This window comes from Carassius auratus, unplaced genomic scaffold (genome assembly GCF_003368295.1).
Source record: "Carassius auratus strain Wakin unplaced genomic scaffold, ASM336829v1 scaf_tig00031959, whole genome shotgun sequence".
In the NCBI taxonomy this organism is placed as follows: Eukaryota; Metazoa; Chordata; class Actinopteri; order Cypriniformes; family Cyprinidae; genus Carassius; species Carassius auratus.
In genome coordinates, this window is record NW_020525964.1 from 275,666 (window position 1) to 298,586 (window position 22,921).

The 22,921-nt window shown below is 40.8% G+C and overlaps 1 protein-coding gene across 1 annotated transcript in view; it reads left to right on the forward strand.

Annotated features, from left to right (window-relative positions):
• The window catches only part of LOC113080773 (zinc finger protein 462), a 37,624-nt gene extending 17,307 nt beyond the window's left edge, over positions 1-20,317 (forward strand). Inside the window, 13 exon segments of the mRNA XM_074559892.1 lie at positions 40-2,603; positions 2,605-2,841; positions 2,843-5,413; positions 5,711-5,848; positions 7,183-7,538; positions 9,034-9,152; positions 9,949-10,140; positions 11,033-11,297; positions 12,342-12,478; positions 15,759-15,982; positions 16,055-16,283; positions 17,169-17,280; positions 17,375-20,317. Of these exon segments, the coding sequence (XP_074415993.1) occupies positions 40-2,603; positions 2,605-2,841; positions 2,843-5,413; positions 5,711-5,848; positions 7,183-7,538; positions 9,034-9,152; positions 9,949-10,140; positions 11,033-11,297; positions 12,342-12,478; positions 15,759-15,982; positions 16,055-16,283; positions 17,169-17,280; positions 17,375-17,564 (7,334 nt within the window). The 3' untranslated portion in view covers positions 17,565-20,317.
• The last annotated feature ends 2,604 nt before the right edge of the window (positions 20,318-22,921 follow it).

Genomic DNA, 22,921 nt, shown 5'->3' on the forward strand with positions numbered 1-22,921 from the left:
GCCATTCAAAATGTTTTTCTTTCCCTGTTCATGTTTCAGGTATTAAATCCTTTAACAAAGACCTTGGGCACTTCTCTGGTTCAAAGCAAGCGAAACGCAACCAGTCAGCAAAACCTTCGAACAAAACGTCAACTCAGTTTTTCCAGTGCAAGTTCTGTGTGCGGTACTTCAGATCCAGCTCTCTTCTCGGTGAACACACCAGGAAGGTCCATGGAGAAGCAAGCGATGAGCGATCCCTCAAAACTTCCAAGAAGGCCAGCTGTAGCGCTACGACTTACGATGGTGTAGGAATGGTCTTTTCCTGCCAGTATTGCACTTATAAATCCCCACAGAGAGCACAGATCCTGAAACACCAAAAAATGCATCACAAGGAAGGTCTATCGAGCCACTCGGCTCATGCTGTCGAAGCAGAGGTTCCAGATTTGGACTCTGATGCCTCCTCCGTTGAAGAACATTGTGAGTCTCCAGGGGAAGTAGAACGTAATGTCCTGGAATCTATGATCAAGCCCCAGTCAAGAGGAAGCTTTAACTGTGAGTGGTGTGGGTTTCAGACTTCGCAAAGGCAGCAGTTAACCGATCACATGATGAAGAAACACCGTAACATGGTGAAGATCATGGTATCCTTGCAACAGCCCAAAACGCAGGATGGAAGTGCAGGGTCCAGCAAGTCTGATTCTGCTTCATCCAGGAGAAGCACTCCAACCTCTAATTTAAACCTGAATGATTTAGCGAGCAATGAAGGTTCCTCCGCAAATCCCTCGTCAATCAAAGGATCCTCTTGCAATGCATCACTCAAGGCCACTTCAGGGATATCAAGTTTTCAGTACTCACAGCTCACAGCAAAAATACCCAACAGCACAGGATCTTCCATACTGTCAGAGAGATCGACTTTCACCATGGCAGATATGTCTAGGTCTGGCATGGATCTAGATGCCAGCATGCTTAATGATTCCAAAAGCAGTTCAGATGATGAACTCTGTGACTTGGATGATCCCAATTACACAGAGTCAGCTGAGGATTCTACTAAGCTGCTTCTGTCAGAAGAGGATAATGACCTGCTAGAAACTAAAGGAGTTCCATTCAAAAGACACATGAACAGGTTCCAGTGCCCTTTCTGCTCCTTCTTGACCATGCACCGACGTAGTATTTCTCGTCACATAGAGAACATTCACTTATCTGGCAAAGCTACGGTGTATAAATGTGACGAGTGCCCCTTTCTTTGCACCAACCCTCTTAAACTTGACGCGCACAAACAATGTCACAGTGGGTCTTCTGAATGGGACACTATGGACTTAACCAGTGAAAGTGTAGATGGTCCGTCTGACCCCTCTGAGCCAGTGAACGGGGGAAATGGCAGCTCTAAAATCAACGGGAAAAAATCTAGTGTAGTCGAGGAACAGCAGGGTCCTCATCGGTGCTCACTGTGTAACTTTTCCACCATCACACTAAAAGGTCTACGTGTCCACCAGCAACACAAACACTCATACTGTGATGGAACACAAGTCACTGGTCAAGAGGGCTCGTCCAATGAGCAGCAAGATTCTGAGTCCGAGTCCTACAGCTCCTTGAGCTTCGTTCAGAAAACTCAGACCTCAATCCTTGGATTTTCAACCAAGAAGCATTTTATTGGGAAGACAGCACGAAAGTCCATCAACGATTTGCCCTTGGATCTCTCTCCTGTCAAAAAACGGACAAGGATTGATGAAATTGCAAACAATCTCCAGAGCAAGATTAGTCAAAGCCAGCAGCACGAAGATGTGATTAACCTTGAGGAGATGGATGATGACGTGGAGGAGAATGGGAATCACATCGATTTGGAAACAAGCAAAGAGAGAGAATCCTCTGATGCTCGAAGTCAGCACTACACTTTCAACACTCAGCACCTTCCTGTTAGAAATTCTGGAAGTGTTCAGACAGAGCGTGGTGTTGGGAAAAGAAAACGCAATCTGCAGTCCAAACTTAGCTCAAGAAACATTCCTGTTCAAGTCACCATTTCTGATGATGAAGACAATTACAGTGCCTCTTTAGAATCTAAAGATGCCCAAGATCAAAGCAGCCAAGATAGCAGAGAGACATATCAAGACAACACTGAATACAATACTGAAGAACCTGGAAACCTGTTCTACTGTAAACATTGTGAGTACCAAAACAAGTCTGCTCGCAGTGTCAGCACACACTACCAGAGGATGCACCCTTATATCAAGTTTAGCTTCAGATACATCCTGGACCCAGAGGATCAGAGCGCAGTCTTCCGTTGTCTTGAGTGCTTCATCGAATATAACAACTTTAATGATCTGCACCAGCACTATATGACACACCATCCAGAAGCAAGTAACGTTTTGAACTTTAACCAGCCAGATCTGGTGTATATGTGCCGTTTCTGTTCCTACACAAGTCCAAATGTGCGGAGCCTGATGCCCCACTATCAAAGAATGCACCCTTCAGTGAAGATCAACAATGCCATGATCTTCTCCAGCTACATGGTCGATCAGCCTCATAAGGGTGCTGCTGAATCCCAAACACTGAGAGAAATCTTGAATTCTGGGCCGAAGAGTTTCAGCCCCACCTCATCTGGGTCCAGGTCATCATCCAGTCCTGCTCTCAAAAAGCATCTGCAAAACGCCAGAAGCAAACGCTGAGACTGAAGGTCTTCGAGAAAGTCTGGGTGGTAATGTGGTGGTTTACGACTGTGACGTCTGTTCTTTCTCAAGTCCCAACATGCACTCAGTATTGGTCCATTATCAGAAAAAGCACCCGGAGCAAAAGGCCTCATACTTCCGCATACAGAAGACCATGCGGGTCATATCTGTTGACCGAGCACAGTTGTCAAACAATTCAACCATACAGCCTGACGAGCACCCCCAAGTCTTCAAACGTCATCTCACCTGCAGCTCTGGATGAAGATGTTTATTACTGCAAACACTGTGTCTACAACAACCGCTCTGTAGTGGGTGTTCTGGTCCACTATCAAAAGCGACATCCGGAGATTAAGGTGACGGCAAAGTACATAAAGCAGGCACCCCCAACTCCGGGACTGCTGAAACTCATGGATGAGTTACAGATTGCACTTCCTAAACAATTTCTGAAGCAATTCAACAACAATGGGATTGAAGGGTCAAGTAATTCCAATACTAAAGGAGCATCCGACAAAGGGGAACCTGAAATGCTGTTCTTCTGCCAGCACTGCGACTACGGGAACCGGACTGTGAAGGGGGTTTTGATTCACTACCAGAAGAAGCACAGGGACGTGAAAGCCAATGCCGATCTCGTCCGTAGACACACAGCTGTGGTCAGGAGTCAGAGAGAACGAGCGCAGATGTCCCAAGCAGGAAGTTCTACGTCCACTGCAACTGTAGCTACTGAAGCAGAGAAATCCAGGGCGTTGCGATCTTTGAAGTGTAGACACTGTGTGTACACATCTCCTTATGTGTATGCATTGAAGAAGCATTTGAAGAAGGATCATCCTACTGTGAAGGCCACGGCCATGACGATCTTACACTGGGCTTATCAGGACGGCGTGTTGGAGGCTGGTTATCACTGTGAGTGGTGCATATACTCCCATGCTGAACCAAGCGGGCTGCTCATGCATTACCAAAGACGCCATCCTGAGCACAATGTCGACTACACCTACATGGCTAGCAAACTGTGGGCTGGTCCTGATACTTCCACCAGCAGACAAGCTGGGAACTCTGAAACGAAGCATTACCAATGCAGAGATTGTGCCTTTGAGGCGTGCTCCATCTGGGACATTACCAACCATTACCAAGCGGTGCACCCTTGGGCCGTCAAAGGTGACGAGTCTGTCCTCCTTGACATTATCAAGGGGAACCAAACACCTGATAAGCTGCTCCCACAACCGCCCAAAGTACACGTTTCGATGTACAGTCCGTTCAACAGCAACCAGCAGGAAGAGGCTGCAGTTGAAGTCAGCCGCCCAACACATGAGCGTCAGGCTAATCTCTCTCTGTCTGCCACGACGTCTATCTCAAACAGCCCGTACCAGTGCACCGTATGCTTGTCTGAGTACAACAGTCTTCACGGGCTTCTGACCCACTATGGCAAGAAACACCCGGGCATGAAAGTGAAAGCTGCTGACTTTGCTCAGGAGGCAGATATCAACCCTAGCTCTGTTTACAAGTGCAGACAATGTCCCTACGTGAACTCTCGCATCCATGGAGTTCTCACACACTACCAGAAACGGCATCCTTCCATCAAAGTAACGGCTGAAGACTTTGCCGATGATGTTGAGCATGTAAACGAGCTGGTTAATGAGGGGGATGAGCGATCCAAAACCCAGAGACAGGGCTACGGGGCTTACCGCTGCAAGATGTGCACTTACACACATGGCACTTTAGAGAAACTCAAGATACACTATGAGAAATATCATAACCAGTCGGCCACAGACATGTTCAGAACAACTGCCACGCATTCACCGACCAGAAGAGATGATTCGGTTGCTGAATGCAGCAGCAGCAGTGTGACCGAAGTCTCAGAGGCCTGTGACTTTGACCTCACGCTTCCCGAAGTCGCAAAAAGTGACAAGAATGCGGTGTTTAAATGCCAGCTGTGCAAATACTTCTGCTCCACCCGGAAAGGTATCGCTCGTCACTACCGTATCAAGCATAACAATGTCAGAGCACAGCCCGAAGGGAAGAACAATGTCTTTAAATGTGCCCTCTGCTCCTACACCAACCCCATCCGCAAAGGCCTCGCAGCACACTACCAGAAACGGCATGACATTGATGCCTACTACACCCATTGCTTGGCAGCATCCAAGACTGTGGCGGAGAAACCGAACAAGGTGACGCTGCCCTTGGCATCAGAGGCAGAGTCTCCAGCGATGAGCGAAGAGCTAAGGCTTGCAGTGGACAGAAGGAAATGTTCACTCTGCTCCTTCCAGGCGTTCAGCAGGAAGAGTATCGTTTCCCATTACATAAAGCGCCACCCAGGAGTCTTTCCCAAGAAGCAGCCCTCCAGCAAACTGGGCCGTTACTTCACTGTGATCTATTCCAAGGAGGCAGAGAAACCTCCATCTACGGAAGAGGTGGAAGTCGTTGAAGTTAAGGATGAGGTGGAACCTGAAGGTGAGGTGGACTGGCTCCCCTTTAAATGCCTGAAATGCTTCAAGCTGTCGTTCAGCGTGGCGGAGCTGCTGGTGATGCATTACAACGACTGCCACGACAAGGAACTCAAGCGGGATTTCGTCAACATTCCGAGCCCCGCAGAAGATGGGACAGAGCTCTACCAGTGCACCCACTGTGAAATCAAGTTCTTGACTTTTCCAGAACTCAGCGTCCATCTGATAAACCACAATGAGGATTTCCAGAAAAGAGCCATGAGGCTAGAAAGACGAAAACAGCTTCAAAACAAGCAGAGGACGACGGAGCCACCAGAAGCCAAACCAGAAACTAAGGTGAGCTTAAACGCCATTTAATGGGTTAAAAGTGGTAATATTAGTTGATTTGATTGTCAAAATGATTTAAAGTTTGGGCTGGTAACCTTAACTAACTTCCAAAACTGTGTTTTATGTGCTATTCTCTAGCAATGATCTGATTGCTTTAATAATATAGGAAGTAGAATAATAGCGGAAGATGTTTGTGTGAATTTTCGTTTGGGTTTAAACACCATAGTGACATAAGCTTCAGCATCATTGATTCTAGTTGCGACTGAAACGACGATGATCTTCTGTTGTCATTGTCTCTTCCTATAGGTGGACGGCACATCCGATAAGACTCCCATTGGCTACAGGTGCAATTTCTGCGTTGAGGTCCACTCCACCCTCAGGGCCATCTGCAATCACCTGAGAAAGCATGTGCAGTACGGGGAGGCCAGGGAGGGACACGTGAAGGTACGAACATCCAAACGTTACGTAATGCTTCATCAAGGGCTTTAAAAGCGTGAGTGCTTGATAAGTCTTCGCCTTTGATCAAATTTATACAGTTGCTTTTGTTTTCTCATCTATTAACATTTTCAGTTTTAGGCATCTTTTCAGATTTGTGCACATTATATTCAGACCTTTATTTTCCTGAGGTGGCCTCTCTTCTTTTGCGCTATTCTAATAGCAACTGCATTCACAGGCCGTTTGGACACGTTTTTCTTTCCTCTGTGTCTTGTTCACTTGTTTGGATTGTTAGACCACTATAGTTCAGCTGCACATTCAATGAAATGGACAAATAGAGCAAATCCTTGAGTGTTGCAGAAGAAACAAGGTAAATGGACGAGTGTTGTGACATTTACCTAAAGTCAAGCATTTTATTTCCTTGTGGGCATTCATGAAGAAAGCCTTGAGCATGTCAAAGTTGGTCATGTAATTAAATCTAGTGGCCTTGTGCTAGGCTACATGTTTTGCATACAGAGAATGAAAGATTTTCCTCTTATTTCTAAAGCTATTTTTTAAATGTAATGCTGCCTTAGAATGTGGACTAAATTTGGAGTGCGTCTGTGGTAGTTGAAAAAAAATGTGTTTATGGACTATGGACGTCTATGGTTTCAGTTAGTTAATGCATGGTTGCAATATCTGTGTTATAGAAGTAATGTGTGCCATTCTGTACCGTGGGATGATTTTCATGATGATTGACAGTAGTGTTTAAGGTGGTCTGCTTCTGCACAGAGCTGCATTTAAACATGGAGAGTCCAGTTTGTTCATCACAGCAGAATCCTGAGAGTCTCCTTGCAGCGCTTCCGTCTCTCTGAAGAGAAAGCTAGTACCATCATCTTGACGGTGTGGCGTGTAGAGAGGCGTGTAAGCGCCTTAGTGTTAGTATTCCTCTGAGAGCGCCAGTGCTGGCAGGGAAGCCCAGGCCCGAGGATTTGAACAGAAGCCCAGTGAGGATCAGCAGACAGGACAGGTCACAATGGACACTAGGGGGCAGCACTCACAGAGACACATAAGCAGGGATTCCCAAAGTCCTTTATTACTACAATAATTTATTTAAAATGTAAAAACCTATTTGCATGCACGTTGGTTAATATACATGTCGTCATTAAGTGTTCAGTGTGATTTATTTATTTTTCCATAAAGATGAAAAAATGCAACCAATGACCAAAACAGGTAACATTTGTGCAATTAAACAAAAACTTTCAGAAATTGTCCAAATCTATTTCACTGGTTGTTTTTGGTGTCTCTGATTGGCTGTAATATATATATCCTGTATACATAATATCAGTGGTTTCCTCTGACAGCAGGAAGCAGCAGAGATGCCTGTTGCTGTTCCCATAGACGGAATCACCGATGGTGACGAGGAGGATGTGGTTGCCATGGACACCGATCCACTGGAGACTACTGGTGGATCACCGCCTGACGTCACCATGGAGACGGAGGAGCCGGTGGCCGTGGAAACGGAGATGATGGTCGGGCCGCTGGAGCTGGAGAAGGAGCGAGTGGTTCCTGGGCATCCGTGCAGCATGTGCAGCCGCATGTTCATGTCCATGCAGGGCCTGCGCTCTCACGAGAGGAGCCACTCCGCTGGAGCTCTCGTCAACAGAAACCACAGATACAGCTGCCAGTACTGTCAGTTCAGCTCGCCCTTCAGACACAAGTGAGTGAGACTGCCATGCTTCACTCAAAGCACAAGCACACGTGTCAGTAATTCAGTGCAAGTATAAAATGGCTAATAAGAAAACCAAAAAATAAACTAAAAAGATTTTTTTTTCAGTCTCGGAAATGCAGATTAAGAAATCTGTTGGGAAAAGCTGTTTAACAGCCTAGTATCATTGTTCTGGTACGGTTCCATTAGAAAGAAACACATTTTGAGAAATTGCCCTAAAAACTAGAGACTTAAATAGATAAAGTGTTAAAAACAGGCTAATGATGTATGTACAAACCCCTCAGTAAAACTCTTTGGAATAGTATTAGGAATACCACTGTAAAGTTTGGTGTTCGAAAGTGCTGCTGAAAAAAAATAATAATAATAATCGTAATTTGAGAAAACGGCATCAAATCTGTGTATGTAAGCTGAAATGGAGGAAAAGCTTTAAAAAAAGCTCATTTTCGGGTTAAAATGTATTTTAAATCAGAATGATATATGAACAAATCCCTCAGTAAAAAGATAGGAATATAGATAGGAATAAATCTGTTTTACACGTTGGAATTCAAATCTACTTGTGCAAATAGATAAAGAGCAATGCAATAAACACTTACATTTCCTCTAGATGTTATTAAAAGGCAAAACCCCCCAAATTTCTAATTTGACCAATGCATGTTTTTGTCTTGTAGCGTCTATGCTTAAAGTTTGTGGATTCTTTGTCTCTTACATCAAATAAAGAGAGGAGCAGATAGATTAATAACTAGAGAGATTGTGCACGCTCTGGAGTGTCACGTCTCCTCGTCTACTTCCTGTGAGAATGGCAGATATTTCGGCAGAGCTGTTAGTCTCGTCTGAAGCGCAGGACCTTTGTTTGGTTCCCTGGAGTAAATCCTGCTTCACTGGATGTTCTGTGACCCAGAAAGCTGCCGCATTCATGTGCCACACAGGAACCGCGGATAAAACACACTGATTCCCCAGATCCCTGTCGGAGACGGCTGTTTTGTCAGAGTCTCAGCGCTAAAGCAGGAATCCTTCTTCACAGATCTTTAGGGTTATCATTAGACACGTCTCTGCAGATTCGCTCTTTCTTCCTGTCCGTGTGGAATCATTCAGCGTTGTGTTGACGGTGACTGCAAACACCAGCGTCCGCTGACAGCACACCTGTGACACCTGCTGAGCGTCAGTGCATGCTTCATTTGGGCTTTATATGAGAATAGAGGACAGGAAGTGATAGAGACTGGGAAATCAACATGTATCGCCCACATGAGCTTCAGAGCTCCAGATCAGATCGTGTGCGCTACAGTGCTGTTATTTTCTTTACTGTCAGGATATTCTTTGCAGTCTTTGTTGTATGTAATTGAACGTTTTGTTTTTGCAAGAGTAAAATAGGGATTTTATTTTATAAAAACAAAATACTTTTGGTTTTAATCAGATGCTTGTTTGTCCTCTGTGTGTGTGTGTGTGTGTGTGTGTGTGTGTGTGTCTGACCGCTGTGTTTTGTCTCCAGTCTGGACCGTCACGTCCAGTCACACCACGGACATCAGAAGCCCTTCCGCTGTAAGCTCTGTCCCTTTAAATCCTCCTACCTGAGCCGCCTCAAGAGCCACCTGCACAAAGCACACGCAGGTGAGACGCTACACACACACACACACACACACACTTGAATCTCCATATTAAATGTGCCTCAGTCTGGATTTATAGCTTGAGAAACTCACACAATATTACTGACAGGATGAGATGAGTGACGCTTTCACTGCTGGAGAGTGTGTGAGCATATGTGTGTGTGTGCGTGTGTGTGTTAGCATGTGTGTGTGTGTGTGTTAGCATATATGTGTGTGTGTGTAAGCATGTGTGTGTGTTGTGCTGCAGGAATACTGATGGTAATCATGTTTCTTTCGCTGGATTGTGAAAGTCACTGAAGGGCAGAGCGACAGAAATCGAGTGTCGTCCTTCTACTCTCCGTTACCCATCAGCCCCCTCTCTCTCCCTCTCTCTCTCTCTCTCTCTCTCTCTCCCTCTCTCTCTGTGTCTCTCTCTCTCTCTCTCCCTCTCTCTCTCTGTGTCTCTCTCTCTGTCTGTCTATCTCTCTCTCCCTCTCTCCCTCTCTCTCTTTCGCTCTCTCTCTCTCTCTCTCTCTCTCTCTCTGTGTCTCTCTCTCTCTCTCTCTCTCTCTCTCTCTCTCCCTCTCTCTCTCTCTCTGAGATGAGATGTAAGAGAAGGGCGAGGGCTGAGAGAGTGACATCATTCAGAAGGACACACAGAGCTTCACAAACATTTCTTGTCAGAGATATTAATGTGTATTTAAGAAGAAAAAAAAACCCTCTTATTCGAGAATGGAGCCAAATCGATTGAGGAAAACTGTAAAACATCCCAGAATGCTGTTGTAATGTCTGCACAGAGCTGGTGTGTGTGTGTGTTGCAGGTGAACACACGTATAAGTGCACCTCGTGTGCGTTCTCCACCATGACCATCATCCAGCTGAAGGAGCACTCGCTGAAGGAGCACGGAGAGACGCTCACGCTGCCCAAACTCAAAGCTGGAGCCGCGCTGCGCTCCACACGACCCAGCGCCGAACACGACCAGCAGAACACGGCCCTCGACCCACAATGCACCGGTGAGACCCCAACACTGTCAATGCAGAAACTTCCTGATGCTGAAAAATGAGATGCATGTGAAATGATTCTTCATGTAGTGGAAACACATGGTTCTTTAGTGTTTGACTTCTTGCAGTAAACATTTAGAAAATAACTGGGAACAATTATACATGTATTTAGAGAAATATTCCCTATATAGGAATGAGGATGAAACATTTAGTTTATATAAACTATTGTTTGAACGTTTAAAGACAGTAAGGTTTTTTTGTAATTATTATTAATTAGTGTTTTTATTTAACAAAGAAATTATATTGATCAAAAGTCTGAGATGAGTTCTATTTCAAAAAAACGCTGCTCTTTTGAACTTTCTATTCATCTGTGAATCCTGAAAGATGAAGTGCATCACAGTTTCCACAAGAATATTAATGTTTTCAACACTGATGATAATCAGAAATGTTTCTTGAGCAGTAAATCATCATATTATTCTGATTTCTGAAGATCATGTGACACTGAAGACTGGAGGAATGATGCTGAAAATACAGAAATAGATTACACTTTAACACAGATTCACACAGAAAACAGATGATTTACATTAGAATAAAATTACACAGTTTTACAGTTTTTCTGTATTCATATAAAAATATATATGATAAAATGTATGAATATGTTTGTGAAAAAACATTAAGCTTTAAAATAGATAAAAAATAAAAAATATATTTTTTAGTTTAGTTTATTTGTTAACAGGGACGATGCACATTAATAAACATAACTGTAACTGTAGCCAGAAAGGCTTTTTATGTTTTTGTCACATGCACATGTGCCGGTGTGAGCCGAGACAGATGTGAACAGCAGGTGAAAGCGGTGTCCAGATGCTGTAGCGGCGCTGATGTCTCTGTCTCCGTGTCGTCTCAGAGTCTGTGGGGTATCTGGAGCCAGCAGATGTTCAGCAGCAGTTGAGTCACTTCCAGCTGGCGTCTCGCGTCCAGGCCGATGTTTCCTCCAGTCCTCCGCCGCTCGAGAGTCCTGTTCCTCCGGCCCGGCCCGACTCCATCCTCACCTGTGAGTTCTGCGAGTTCAGCTCCGGCTACATGCAGAGTCTGCGCAGACATTACCGAGACCGGCACGGAGGAAAGAAGCTCTTCAAGTGCAAGGACTGCTCCTTCTTCACCTGCTACAAGTAAGAACAGCGTGAGCCTCCGGAGAATCACTTACCAGACTATATCAGCCAGGATCATCTTTATTTATTTACATTCAGGCATTTGGCAGACACTTTTATTCAGAGCAACTTGCATTGCATTTAAGCTATACATATGATTAGTTCATGCTGTTCCTGGGAATTGAACCTATGACCCCATCGTTGTGAGCTCTGGTGCACTACTGTTTGGGCTGTTAAAAGAGTCATGTCAAGGTGTATTTACTCCAGCGACCGGTTTAATAAATACTAAGGAGTCATACACTTTCTGCTCCAACTTATCGTGTTTTAAATACAGTATGTCAAATTCTAGAGATCTAGATCAATGATTGCCAAAGTTTTTCATCAGGCAAACCCCTTTGAACTGAGATGTTTACGTGTTAAGATCATATTACTTTAACAACACATTTTCACGGTTCTCTGATGTTGTTTAATAGTCACATGACACAGAAAAACTAATCAAATATTTCATCAGTTTCATCAAGTGTTTTTTTTTATTTTTTTATTATGTATTATGTATTTAACACTATAAAATATTTTTTTATTTATTATTTGATTAGATTTTCATCAGCTCATTTTGAAAAAAATATTTTAAAATAATTTTAATTGTGTTTTATTCTGCTAAAATATTTATTTACGTTATGATTTGATTATTCGCTTTTAATCAACTCATTTTGATTAAATTAGAAAATCTATTGAATTTGACATCTATAATTTATCTTAACTCATTTTAATTTTTAATTTTGACATTAATTTAAATTTACCTTTTTTTATATAATTGTTAGCTTTCATCTGCTCTTTTTTATATTTTTGAAATTATTTACATTTTTTAAATTTTACAATTTAATTAAATATTAGCTTTTCATCAACCCATGAACCCCAGTTTCGGAAACATTAGTCTAGAGTTTGGTAGTTCTAGATTGGACACTTAACCAGCAAAACAAAAAAGATTTGTTATATTAGAAATTATATCTGCTATCAGCCTCAGCAAAAGAAAAAGTGAATAATGTGTTTGTTGTGTTTCGTCAGGTCCACGTTCACGCTGCATGTGGAGGCCGGTCACACCAGCGGCTCGGAGGAGACACCCAAAGATCTGCGCTGTCCTTTCTGTCTGTACCACACCAAACACAAGAGCAGCATGATCGACCACATCGTCCTGCACAGAGGTCAGTTACTGAGAAAAACTGACTTTTAGACTTCAGAAGATGTTCGGTCAGTTGGAGGCTATACTCCATAACTCATTAATGAGAATTGGTCTGATAATAAGTAAAAGAATCAGTAAAAAACTTCAGAATATAGAAAGAAATAAGTCTGTAATGTTCGGTGTATTTAAGTGCTGCTGAAGTGGAGAAACAAACTCAAGGCCATTAAAAATATCAATTTTCGCCATGTTTTTAGAAAGAAAATGTCCTATGAATCAGCGTGAATGATGTATGAACAAATCCCTCAATGAAAATCCATAGAATATTGATAGAAATAAAACTGTAAAGTTTGGTTTACGTAAATGCTTCTGAAGTAGAAAAAAAATCTCTGGGCGTTTACAAAATATGCATTTTCATCATGTTTTTAAGAATAAAATGTTGTAAAATCAGTGTGAATGATATATGAACAAACCCCTCAGTTCAAAACCTTCAGAATATAGATAGAAATAAAACTGTAAAGTGTGGTTTACGTAAATGCTTCTGAAGTAGAAAAAAAACTTCGGTGCTGACGTGTGAGCCTTTGATTCCTCTTAGAGAGGATCCTCTTCAGTGGTGGTGATTTCCAATGCTGGCAAAAATCTACCTCTGTGCCCAGTGAAAGACTTTTCAGTACTGCTGGGGACATTCGTTCCCACACTCGCAACCGGCTGTCACCTGTTAATGCAGAGCGTCTTGGTTTTTGTTTTGTTTTTTTTAATTAAACTAATTTCATGTGAAATATTACAGGTTTTAAGTTAATTTAATTATAATGCAGGCAGGAGCAGATCTAGAAAAATATTGATGGGGTGGTGAGAAGGGGGCAGGAATTTTTGAGGGGTGGCAACATATGGCAGACGTATATATACTGAATTTAGTCACAGTTATCACAGTTTGATGATAAATATATGTGCACACTACAAAAGGACACAGGCTATCATTTACAAACTTAATCTCATGCAATCAATGTCTTGCATTTGAAACAGTTCATATAAGGAATAAGTGACCATACCCCATAAGCACCACACACTCACTAATGCATACAGTATGCATCCACATGTCATTAAGAGCATTATAAAAGATTCAGTGTTATCAATATGTCAATTTATTATAAGAAGCACAAGATTTTAACAGCCAATGACATTTCCAGCTGGAGAGACTCTGTTTAGTGTTAATCATTATCTAACTCAACCAGTCAAGAGATAGATTTAGACCCTGAAGCATAGCTTTTATTAGCTGACAATAATAATTAATAAATAAACACTATAGGCACAAATACAAATGTACTTTTAGAAATAGTTTTTGAAAAATATGGTGTTATTGTTTTGGCAAGCTTAAATTAAAACTTCTATAAAAACTTGTGTGATATTCCTTTAAAATAATGTTATAGTATATCTTTTTTTAAGTATATTTTACTGTGCAATTTCTTACATAATTTCTTTGAGTTAGACCAAACTTTTATTTTGGTGAGTTGTAGACAGAGTTTCTGTGTTTTTTTTTAATGAACTATTATTATTAGCTATAGGCCTACTTGAAGTATAGCATACTCTACGGTGCAATAGTACTATATTTCTGTTTGAATTCTTCAAGTTATACAGAAATTTCATTTTGACAGGTTGTCATAAAGACATTGCCGTTTCTGTCAGTCTGTATATACGATACGAATGAATGATGATAGTTTTATCAAATGAAATGGTGAAATCCTCTCATAGCGCGCTGGAGTGCACATCAATATAGTGAACAGCTGAAAACACCACGCATGCTACAGTGTGTGTGTGTGTGTGTGTGTGGTAGAGCACACATTCCCAGAGATGTGTATAACAACACCTTCAGGGCCGCTGCTGGCCAAATGTGTGCCCTAAGCAGGATTTATTGTTGTGCCCCCCTTCCTCAAATATGATGATGGAAAAAAAACCTAATATAGGGGTGAAAAAATAACTTTAATCAAATAAAAATCTAAATGAATAAATTGTATTATTTACGAATCACAATTGTAGCTCTCGACATTTACCTGTGGCTTTAACTTTATTATGACTCTAATTTATTTTATAGTCTCAAGCATTCAGTCATCTATAGCAAAAAGGTGGCCAAAAATGAAAGATTTAGTGAATATTCGAATGAAATGTTTGGTCAGTATCCTAAACAAGGATTTGATCGTCCTGTAAGTGTAACAGCAGCAATCACATGACATTTGTAATAACATGTACATTAATTGTTTATTTTGTATTTGCCTACATTATGTATTTTAACAGTGTTATTATTAACCAATCATTATTGCCTCATTATTTTTTATATAATGCATTTTAAGCCATTTTAAAGGCTATTGATGGCTTAAGTCTGTTTTTATAGCAACAACAACAAAAATATTACAGTATATTAATACTTTGTAAATTATTAGAGTTTGGGGATCGCAAATCATTTGAATCAGTTCGGGAGTTCGTAGCGGGATCGCGAATCATTTGAGTCAATTATGGGGATCGCGAATCATTTGAGTCAGTTTGGGGATCGCGAATCATTTGAATCAGTTCGGGAGTTCGTAGCGGGATCGCGAATCATTTGAGTCAGTTTGGGGATCGCGAATCATTTGAATCAGTTCGGGAGTTCGTAGCGGGATCGCGAATCATTTGAGTCAGTTTGGGAGTTCAAAGCGGGTTCGCGAATCATTTGAGTCAGTTTGGGGATCGCGAATCATTTGAATCAGTTCGGGAGTTCGTAGCGGGATCGCGAATCATTTGAGTCAGTTTGGGAGTTCAAAGCGGGTTCGCGAATCATTTGAGTCAGTTTGGGGATCGCGAATCATTTGAATCAGTTCGGGAGTTCGTAGCGGGATCGCGAATCATTTGAGTCAGTTATGGGGATCGCGAATCATTTGAGTCAGTTCGGGAGTTCGTAGCGGGATCGCGAATCATTTGAGTCAGTTACGGAGATCGCGAATCAAAAATGTAAATGGAAAAATTGACAGATGCAAATAGATAAAGTGCCAAAAACAAAGACTTAAATGTGTATTTTAGATGTTTTCTTTCCAGTAGTCTGAAAGAAGACAATGCTCCATCTCAATGTAGAGATATCTCAATATGGACCAGTTCTTGAAAAAACAATGGTGTTTCCTGTAGGGTCTCACCTTTCTCCAAATATACAAATTAGCAATATATTGTTAAATATGCATAACTAATAAAGGTCAGTTGGACATTTAAGGCCACACTTCACTTCAAAAGCGCATTAACGTGACATGCATCAGAGTGTGATTGTGTTGTCTGATGTTTCTCAGAGGAGCGTGTGGTCCCGCTGGAGGTGTCTCGCTCGAAGCTGTCCCGTCATCTGGAGGGTCTGGTGTTCCGCTGTCACAAATGCACCTTCACCTGCGCCAGCGAGCAGAACCTCGAGCAGCACATCCAGAAACACCAGGAGCTGAAGCCCTACCAGTGTCAGCTCTGCTACTACGACAGCAGACTCCTGAACGAGCTGGAGATGCACCTGCAGCAGGAGCACAAGGTCTGTCCTCAGCCCTGGATCATCATGATTTCACTTAATGAGCTGTTACTCAGTCTAACCCGTCGTCTGCAGGTGATCCGAAACTTAGAGCTGGTGGGACGGGTGAACCTGGACCAGCTGGAGCTGATGAAGGACAAGATGACGGACACGAGCAGCAGCGAGGAGGAGGAGGAGAGAGGAGAAGACCAGACTGTAGAGGAGGAGGAGGAGGTGGAGGAAGAGCTGATGGAGGAGGAAGATGAGGAGGAGAAGCTTCTGGAGTACAGACAGGAGGAGACGAGCGATCAGACGGAGGTGACAGGTAACAGTCTTCATGTACAGACGCAAAACACAAGCCTTTATTATAAGCTTTCTACATAACATTTTTATAAAAATAGCAGGAATGTCTCTTCAACGCTTTTAATTTCAATAGGTTATATTACCTTTTTTTTTGTATTTTTTTTATATTAAGGCAAGACGCCACAGGTGATATCACAATACTTTCGCCAATTGATCAGTCAGAGTACATTAAGCTGATTTGTATTACAAGTTTTCCGAAATGCAAATGCAGTTTTGCATAAATTTCCAGAAAATAAATCTGAACATTGGATAACCTGTTTTTCTTGATATATTAAATGTTATTCCAAAGGGGTTTTAGATTTCTCTTTTTGTCACTCCATAAATCAGAAAATAGTCAACAAACACGTTTTCACGTTTTTATGGAATACAATGTAGTGTAAATCAGTGTGAATGAAATATGAACAAACGGCTCAGTTAAATCCTTTAGAATATTGATGGGAATAACACTGCTAAGTTTGGTGTATCTAAGAGGGAAAAAAACTCTTTAAACACATGGATTGGAATTGAAATCTACAGACAAATAAACACTTAAATGTGTATTTTGGAAGTTTTCTTTTCACTAGTCTGAAAGAAGACACCAAAATCACAAAATTGACCAGTGCATGAGCAAACAATGGTTTTGCCTTTAACAGTTTCTTATTAAATATGCATAAATATTAGTATATTGCAACAAAAGTGCTATAGACTGAACAGAAAATGTGTTTTAGAGATTCACAATAATTTTCCATTTATCTATATATCTATATTTTTCAGTATAATAATGGTTTTTTTTATCAATCTTTTGCACATTTGCTTGTTGAACTTTCAGAAAGTCAAAGCTGTTTTGTTGTATTTCCTGGTGATGCAGGTGTCGTGGAGTCTCCCAGTGGCAGCGGCGTCAAACGCTTTCCGTGTGAGTTCTGCGGCCGCACCTTCACGCTCCGCTCCGAATGGGAGCGACACGTCCTTCGACACGGCATGTGAGTCTCCAGATCACTGAGAATAACTTAACCCTTACAGAATCTGACCATAGTAGTGCATGAGTTAAATCTGAGGCATGTTTCATGATTTCAGGACTGTTAACGGCAACAAGAAAGACAGCAGTCCTGTGCCCTCGTCAGCGCTGCCTCTGATTGGTCCAGCGGCTGTGATTGACAGAGGGCTGGACCTATCCAGTAACACTGTGGATCAGTCTGACCAATCCAAGTGTCCGATTCAGACCGAGGAAGACGAAAAGACGCTGGAGACCAAAAACGACCCTTAGGAGCAAAACGAAAGCTGTAGAGAATGTAATGCGTTCCGTTGTTTCGTCTGTCTGTTCATCGTTTCTTTTGTTGCAGAACAACATCGGCTGCTTCTTGAGTATTTGGTTTAAAAAGCTAGATTTGTGGAATGTGATGATCCCGGTTTGGAGTATCGCTAGATGTTGATGTGTCACGTTTGTTCAGTTGCTGAATCTTATACTGAATTTTACAAAGTGTGACTTGGTCCCTCAGGACAGATGTTGATATATTGGTAACCAATAGTGAATGAAACCGTGAGTCGATATTCCGGTCGAATCGCGAGTCCCTCCGTTCAGAGATTTTAACTTCCTCTGCACTTTTCGTTACATTCATGTATTAAAAATAAGGATACGTGAGAATCGAATGTCTTCCGTCGTACACGCTGATAGTCTTGAAGACGGCGTGTCGTGATTCACGTCCGTTTCAAACGAGAGACGATCCACCCGGAAGCTTCTCGGCCGGCAGGAGGGACTCGGAGTCGCTCGGAACGTCGCCTGACGGTTTCTGTTTTTTACATTTTAGCCTTGTGTTAATCTTCCTGTAGCTGAATTCCTTGAGGAATAGTTGTCATCTTATTTATCTAGATCGTTTGATTCTTTTAGACATGATTTTAGAGTATCAACACTTGCCCCAAAAACTAGTAGCAAATTGCTACTTTTGAAGATTTCGGCCACTTCCGGCTCGTCTTGCACTTCCGCTTCACTTTAATAACGATGGCCGTCTGTTGGTCCAGAGACGTGTTGGACATCGCTGGATCGCAATCACGTGTTTCTGCCGGTCTCAGGTAGATCTGCTGCTGATTGGACGATTCTGACAGTCTGTTTAAAGGAATATCCTGGGTTCAGAACACACTCACCATAATATTTAGGCCTACATTTAAGATTGATGTTTTTGAATTGCAGTTTTAACATAAACTAATAAACTTAATGTGATGCATGTTTGTCTCTCATACATCAGTGACCAGAATTCTGCATCTGCTCTTTTAGTATAATTTATAGTTCATTAATATATATATATATATAATTTTTTTGTATGTTTATTTCATTTTAAATTTAATTTTAACATTGTGATTTTCTGTTTTGTCATTTTTATTAGTTATTGTTTGTCTATATATGCTATATATTTTTTGTTTTAGTCAGGTTAAACTAAATGAATATGAAAAAAATCATATGTATATATGAAACAGAAATGCCGCATTGTTAATTAATAACTATTTGCAACTATTTGATTTCATTTAAATAATCATATTTTCAAAACTCGTACATTCAAATCCTTTAGAAACGGCGTAAATCTGTTGTTGGCAGCAGAATAAATATTAAATTTACAATGTTAAAAAGTATGAACGTGGTTAAATATGACTAGTGGTTGAACAAGCAATATTTTGATGAATATATAAGAATATATAAACGTGGTTGAGTATTTAAAACGGGTAGATTATTCATTATTATTAATTTATTCGTTTATTATTACAATTACAGAAATCTGGCCCGTTTCATGACGTATGACTGACAAATATGCATCACATTAAATGTACTAGTTTATATTAAAACTGTGCAAAATGTATATTTAATTCAAATGCTTAAATATTACATTTAGCCCTTAATATTTTTTGAGTGCACGCAGCTACGACGTTCCCCAGAGTTCTTAAAAATAAAAAGCTAAAACACAGCGTCTATTTTGCACTGGAACATAGATACTCGATTCTAAGAAGTGTTTTACTCTAAATATGATTTCGCTGCAAGATGAGCGAAAATATCAGCGATTCTGGTTCTTGAACTCTGACTGTTCCTTTAAACGGGAAGTTTCAGCAGAACGAGACTCCGAGGCTTCTGTCGTTTCTGGACGCTCGTTCGACCGCCGTGTTTCTGGAGAAACGCCATCGTAGCGTAAGACTGAGATTGTACGTGATGGAAGCTGCTGCTCGAAAACCCCAAAGCCTTATAGACGTGGATGTTTTACGCCTCCCTTCTGGATCCACCGAGCAGAAGCTCTCAAGTAAAAAACATCATTTTAATTAACACACGAAAACAGAAAACAAACCTCTGTGTAGCATCCCAAAGTTTTCCTGAGATATGATTGTCTTTCCCGAGCAATGACTGGACGTTGCTGAGGGCCGACCCAGATGCATTCTGGGAAACCTGCATGCCATTTGCAGCCATGTATAAACTCGAAGCTTGAGTGTTTGAAACTGTGGTTTCTCTTTCAGAAAGGGGTGTTCCTTTAAGTGTTGTTCTGATATTTAACTAAAAAAAAAAAAAAGAGAATAGAAAGACAGAAAAATACAAATCAATAGAAGATGTTTCTTTTGTTTTTTTAGCTCTCCACTGTTCAAAGCTGTTGTAAATTGTCTGGTTAAGAATAAAAACACAATAAAAAGCTCTTTTGTACCCCTCCATGTCCTTCATAAGGAGTAGGGCAGCCTTTCTGAAGAAGCGAGCAGAGAAGCATCAGAAATGCGTCTTGAAGAGTGGACGGCGTCCGTATCGTAACACACTGGATATCTGTACATAGATGCGCTTTAGTTTCTATCGTTGCCCTTTAATTCTCTCCTCCTGTTGAAGAGCTTGACTAGATCTCCTGCGTTTGGCCTTTCTTCTGTGAAACTCCTGATGATTTCTGACGGTGGCTTGTGATGGTTGTTTACAGTTTTATTCCTTTGATTTCTCTGTATTCTGTAAATATTGTAATTCATTGTCTTTTTTTAACTTGGTAATAAAGTTATCAGATAACCTAAGCGTGTGTGCTTCCGTGGTTTTCTGTTCAGGGGTCGAATTCACATAAATATTTCACATTTCTGAATTGATAACATTGCTTTGTTATCAAGAATATTAAGATTGTGTCACTGTCCTGAAATCCTTATTTTAAAAATAATAATAATAATTTTAAGTATTTATTTAACAATTATAGTAGTGAAGCAGGTTTGTTAAATACTATTATTTGGGGAAATGTTCATCTAATCAAAGTCTGTGTGCCATATGACAAGAAAACCATAGAACCATTCAATTTAAAATAAAAATGTAAATATAAAATTCCAATAATTCCAGTTCTTGAGGAAAAAACAACAACTTTTTTTTGCATTTCACCTGTACATTTATGCATTTGAAGCTGTGTGCATACATAACGTGATGCTTGAAAGTTTGTGAACCCTTCAGAATGCTTAATATTTCTGTGTAAATATGACAACACAAGTCCTGGAAGTAGAAATGTAATAAAACAAAGGAGACAAATGTTTACTATGTCATTTAGTTATTTTGGGAAATGGTCTCAGAGTCCACCCCGTTTTATCTGGAGATCAGGGATCTATCATAGTTTGATTGTATTTGTGAAAGTGAATCAAAGGAGATATTTGAGGAACTCAGAAACAGTTGTTACTTGCTTATTATGCTAGTGACATGTTAGCAACATGCTAGTCACTTGATAATCTTGTAAGCAACAAGCTAGTAACTTGTTAATCATGCTACCAACATTACCAATGTCCTATTAACTGGCTAATCATGCTAGAAACATGCTAGTACCTTGATAATTCTGCTAGCAACATGCTAGTTGCTTGCTTATCATGCTAGTAACCTGTTATTCATGCTAGAAACATGCTATTAACTTGATAATCTTGCTAGCAACATGCTAGTTGCTTGCTTATCATGCTAGTAACTTGTTATTCATGCTAGAAAGATGCTAGCGACATGCTAATAACTTGCTAATATTTTGCTAGCAACATGGTAGTTACTTGTTAATCATGCTACCAATGTTACCAATGTCCTAGTAACTTGCTAATCATGCTAAAAACATGCTAGTAACTTGCTAATCTTGTAAGCAACATGCTAGTAACTTGTTAATCATGCTACCAACATTACCAATGTCCTAGTAACTTGTTAATCTTGCTAGCAACATGCTAGTTGCTTGCTTATCATGCTAGTAACTTGTTATTCATGCTAGAAACATGTTAGCGACATGCTAGTAATTTGCTAATCTTGATAACAACATGCTAGTTATTGTTAATCATGCTACCAATGTTAACAATGTTCTAGTAACATGCTTATGATGTTAGAAACATGCTAGAGACATGTTTGTACATAGATAATCTTGCTAGCAACATGCTAGTTACTTGATAATCATGTCAACAACATGTTAGTTACTTGCTCATGTTAGAAACTTGCTAGCGACATGCTTGTAACTTGCTTATGCTAGGAATGTGCTAGTTACATGTTTATCATGCTAGAAACATGTGCGGCATCTTATAATGCTTACAAAATCCTAGCAATGTGCTAGTAACATGCTAATGATGCTTCAAACAGGCTAGTCATTTGCAACTTGATAATCATGCAAACAACATGCTAGTCACTTGCTAACCATGCTAGCAACATGCTAGTAGCATTTTAATCATGCTAGAAAGATGTTATCGACATAGTAGTAACTTGCTTATCATGCTAGCAACATGCTAGTCACTTGCTAACCATGCTAGCAACATGCTAGTAGCATTTTAATCATGCTAGAAAGATGTTATCGACATAGTAGTAACTTGCTTATCATGCTAGCAACATGCTAGTCACTTGTTAATCATGTTAACGATATGCTAGTAACATACTAATTGGACTATAAAAGGTTTCAAACCTATCTCTATAGAGTTTGGACTCCACAAATCCACAGTCAGACAGATTTTGTACAACTCAAGGAAATTCAGGAGCGATAGATTAGAGTAGATTTGCATGGCCTAGATCTTGGTGCATACCTTTTTAAACTAGATTTTTGAAAACATTTTTCCACAGTTCAAAACCCAAAGATTTAAGTCATATTTTCATTTTGTTCTTGACATTCATTTTATGGAGGTTTATCTCGAAAGCCCTGAGGGGTTTTCTTACTGTTATTATAATGCGTTTCACGACAGTAAAGCCATGAGCTGTTGGGTGAGTGAAGCTCCAGGGAGAAAATAAATGCTTATGTTCCAGGACAGAGTGTGATGAGCTGAAAATAGTGTGGAAATACCAGAGTTTGAACAAATGCATTTCCACGAGCAGCGTCTGGATGAGGTCAGAGGAATAAACCCTGATAATCCTGGAGAGGACGAGCTCTTCAGAGACCAGACCGCCAGAAACCACAGAAATCTCAGGCCGCTGGTTCTTGATGTGGTTCTGAATCAATGTTTCTTCAGAGATGCACTTCAGGGTCGTGGAGGACAAATCTAGCAGCTGCTGTGGACAGAGACTTCATTTCCCTGCAGTCCATCAGTCTGAAGAGGATGACAAGCTTTCAGATGATAAAGTCCCACACATCACTCAGAAATGCGTCTGACCTTCAGCGTGTCAGGAGCTGTGGTTAATGGATCTTCCATCTCATGGACGCA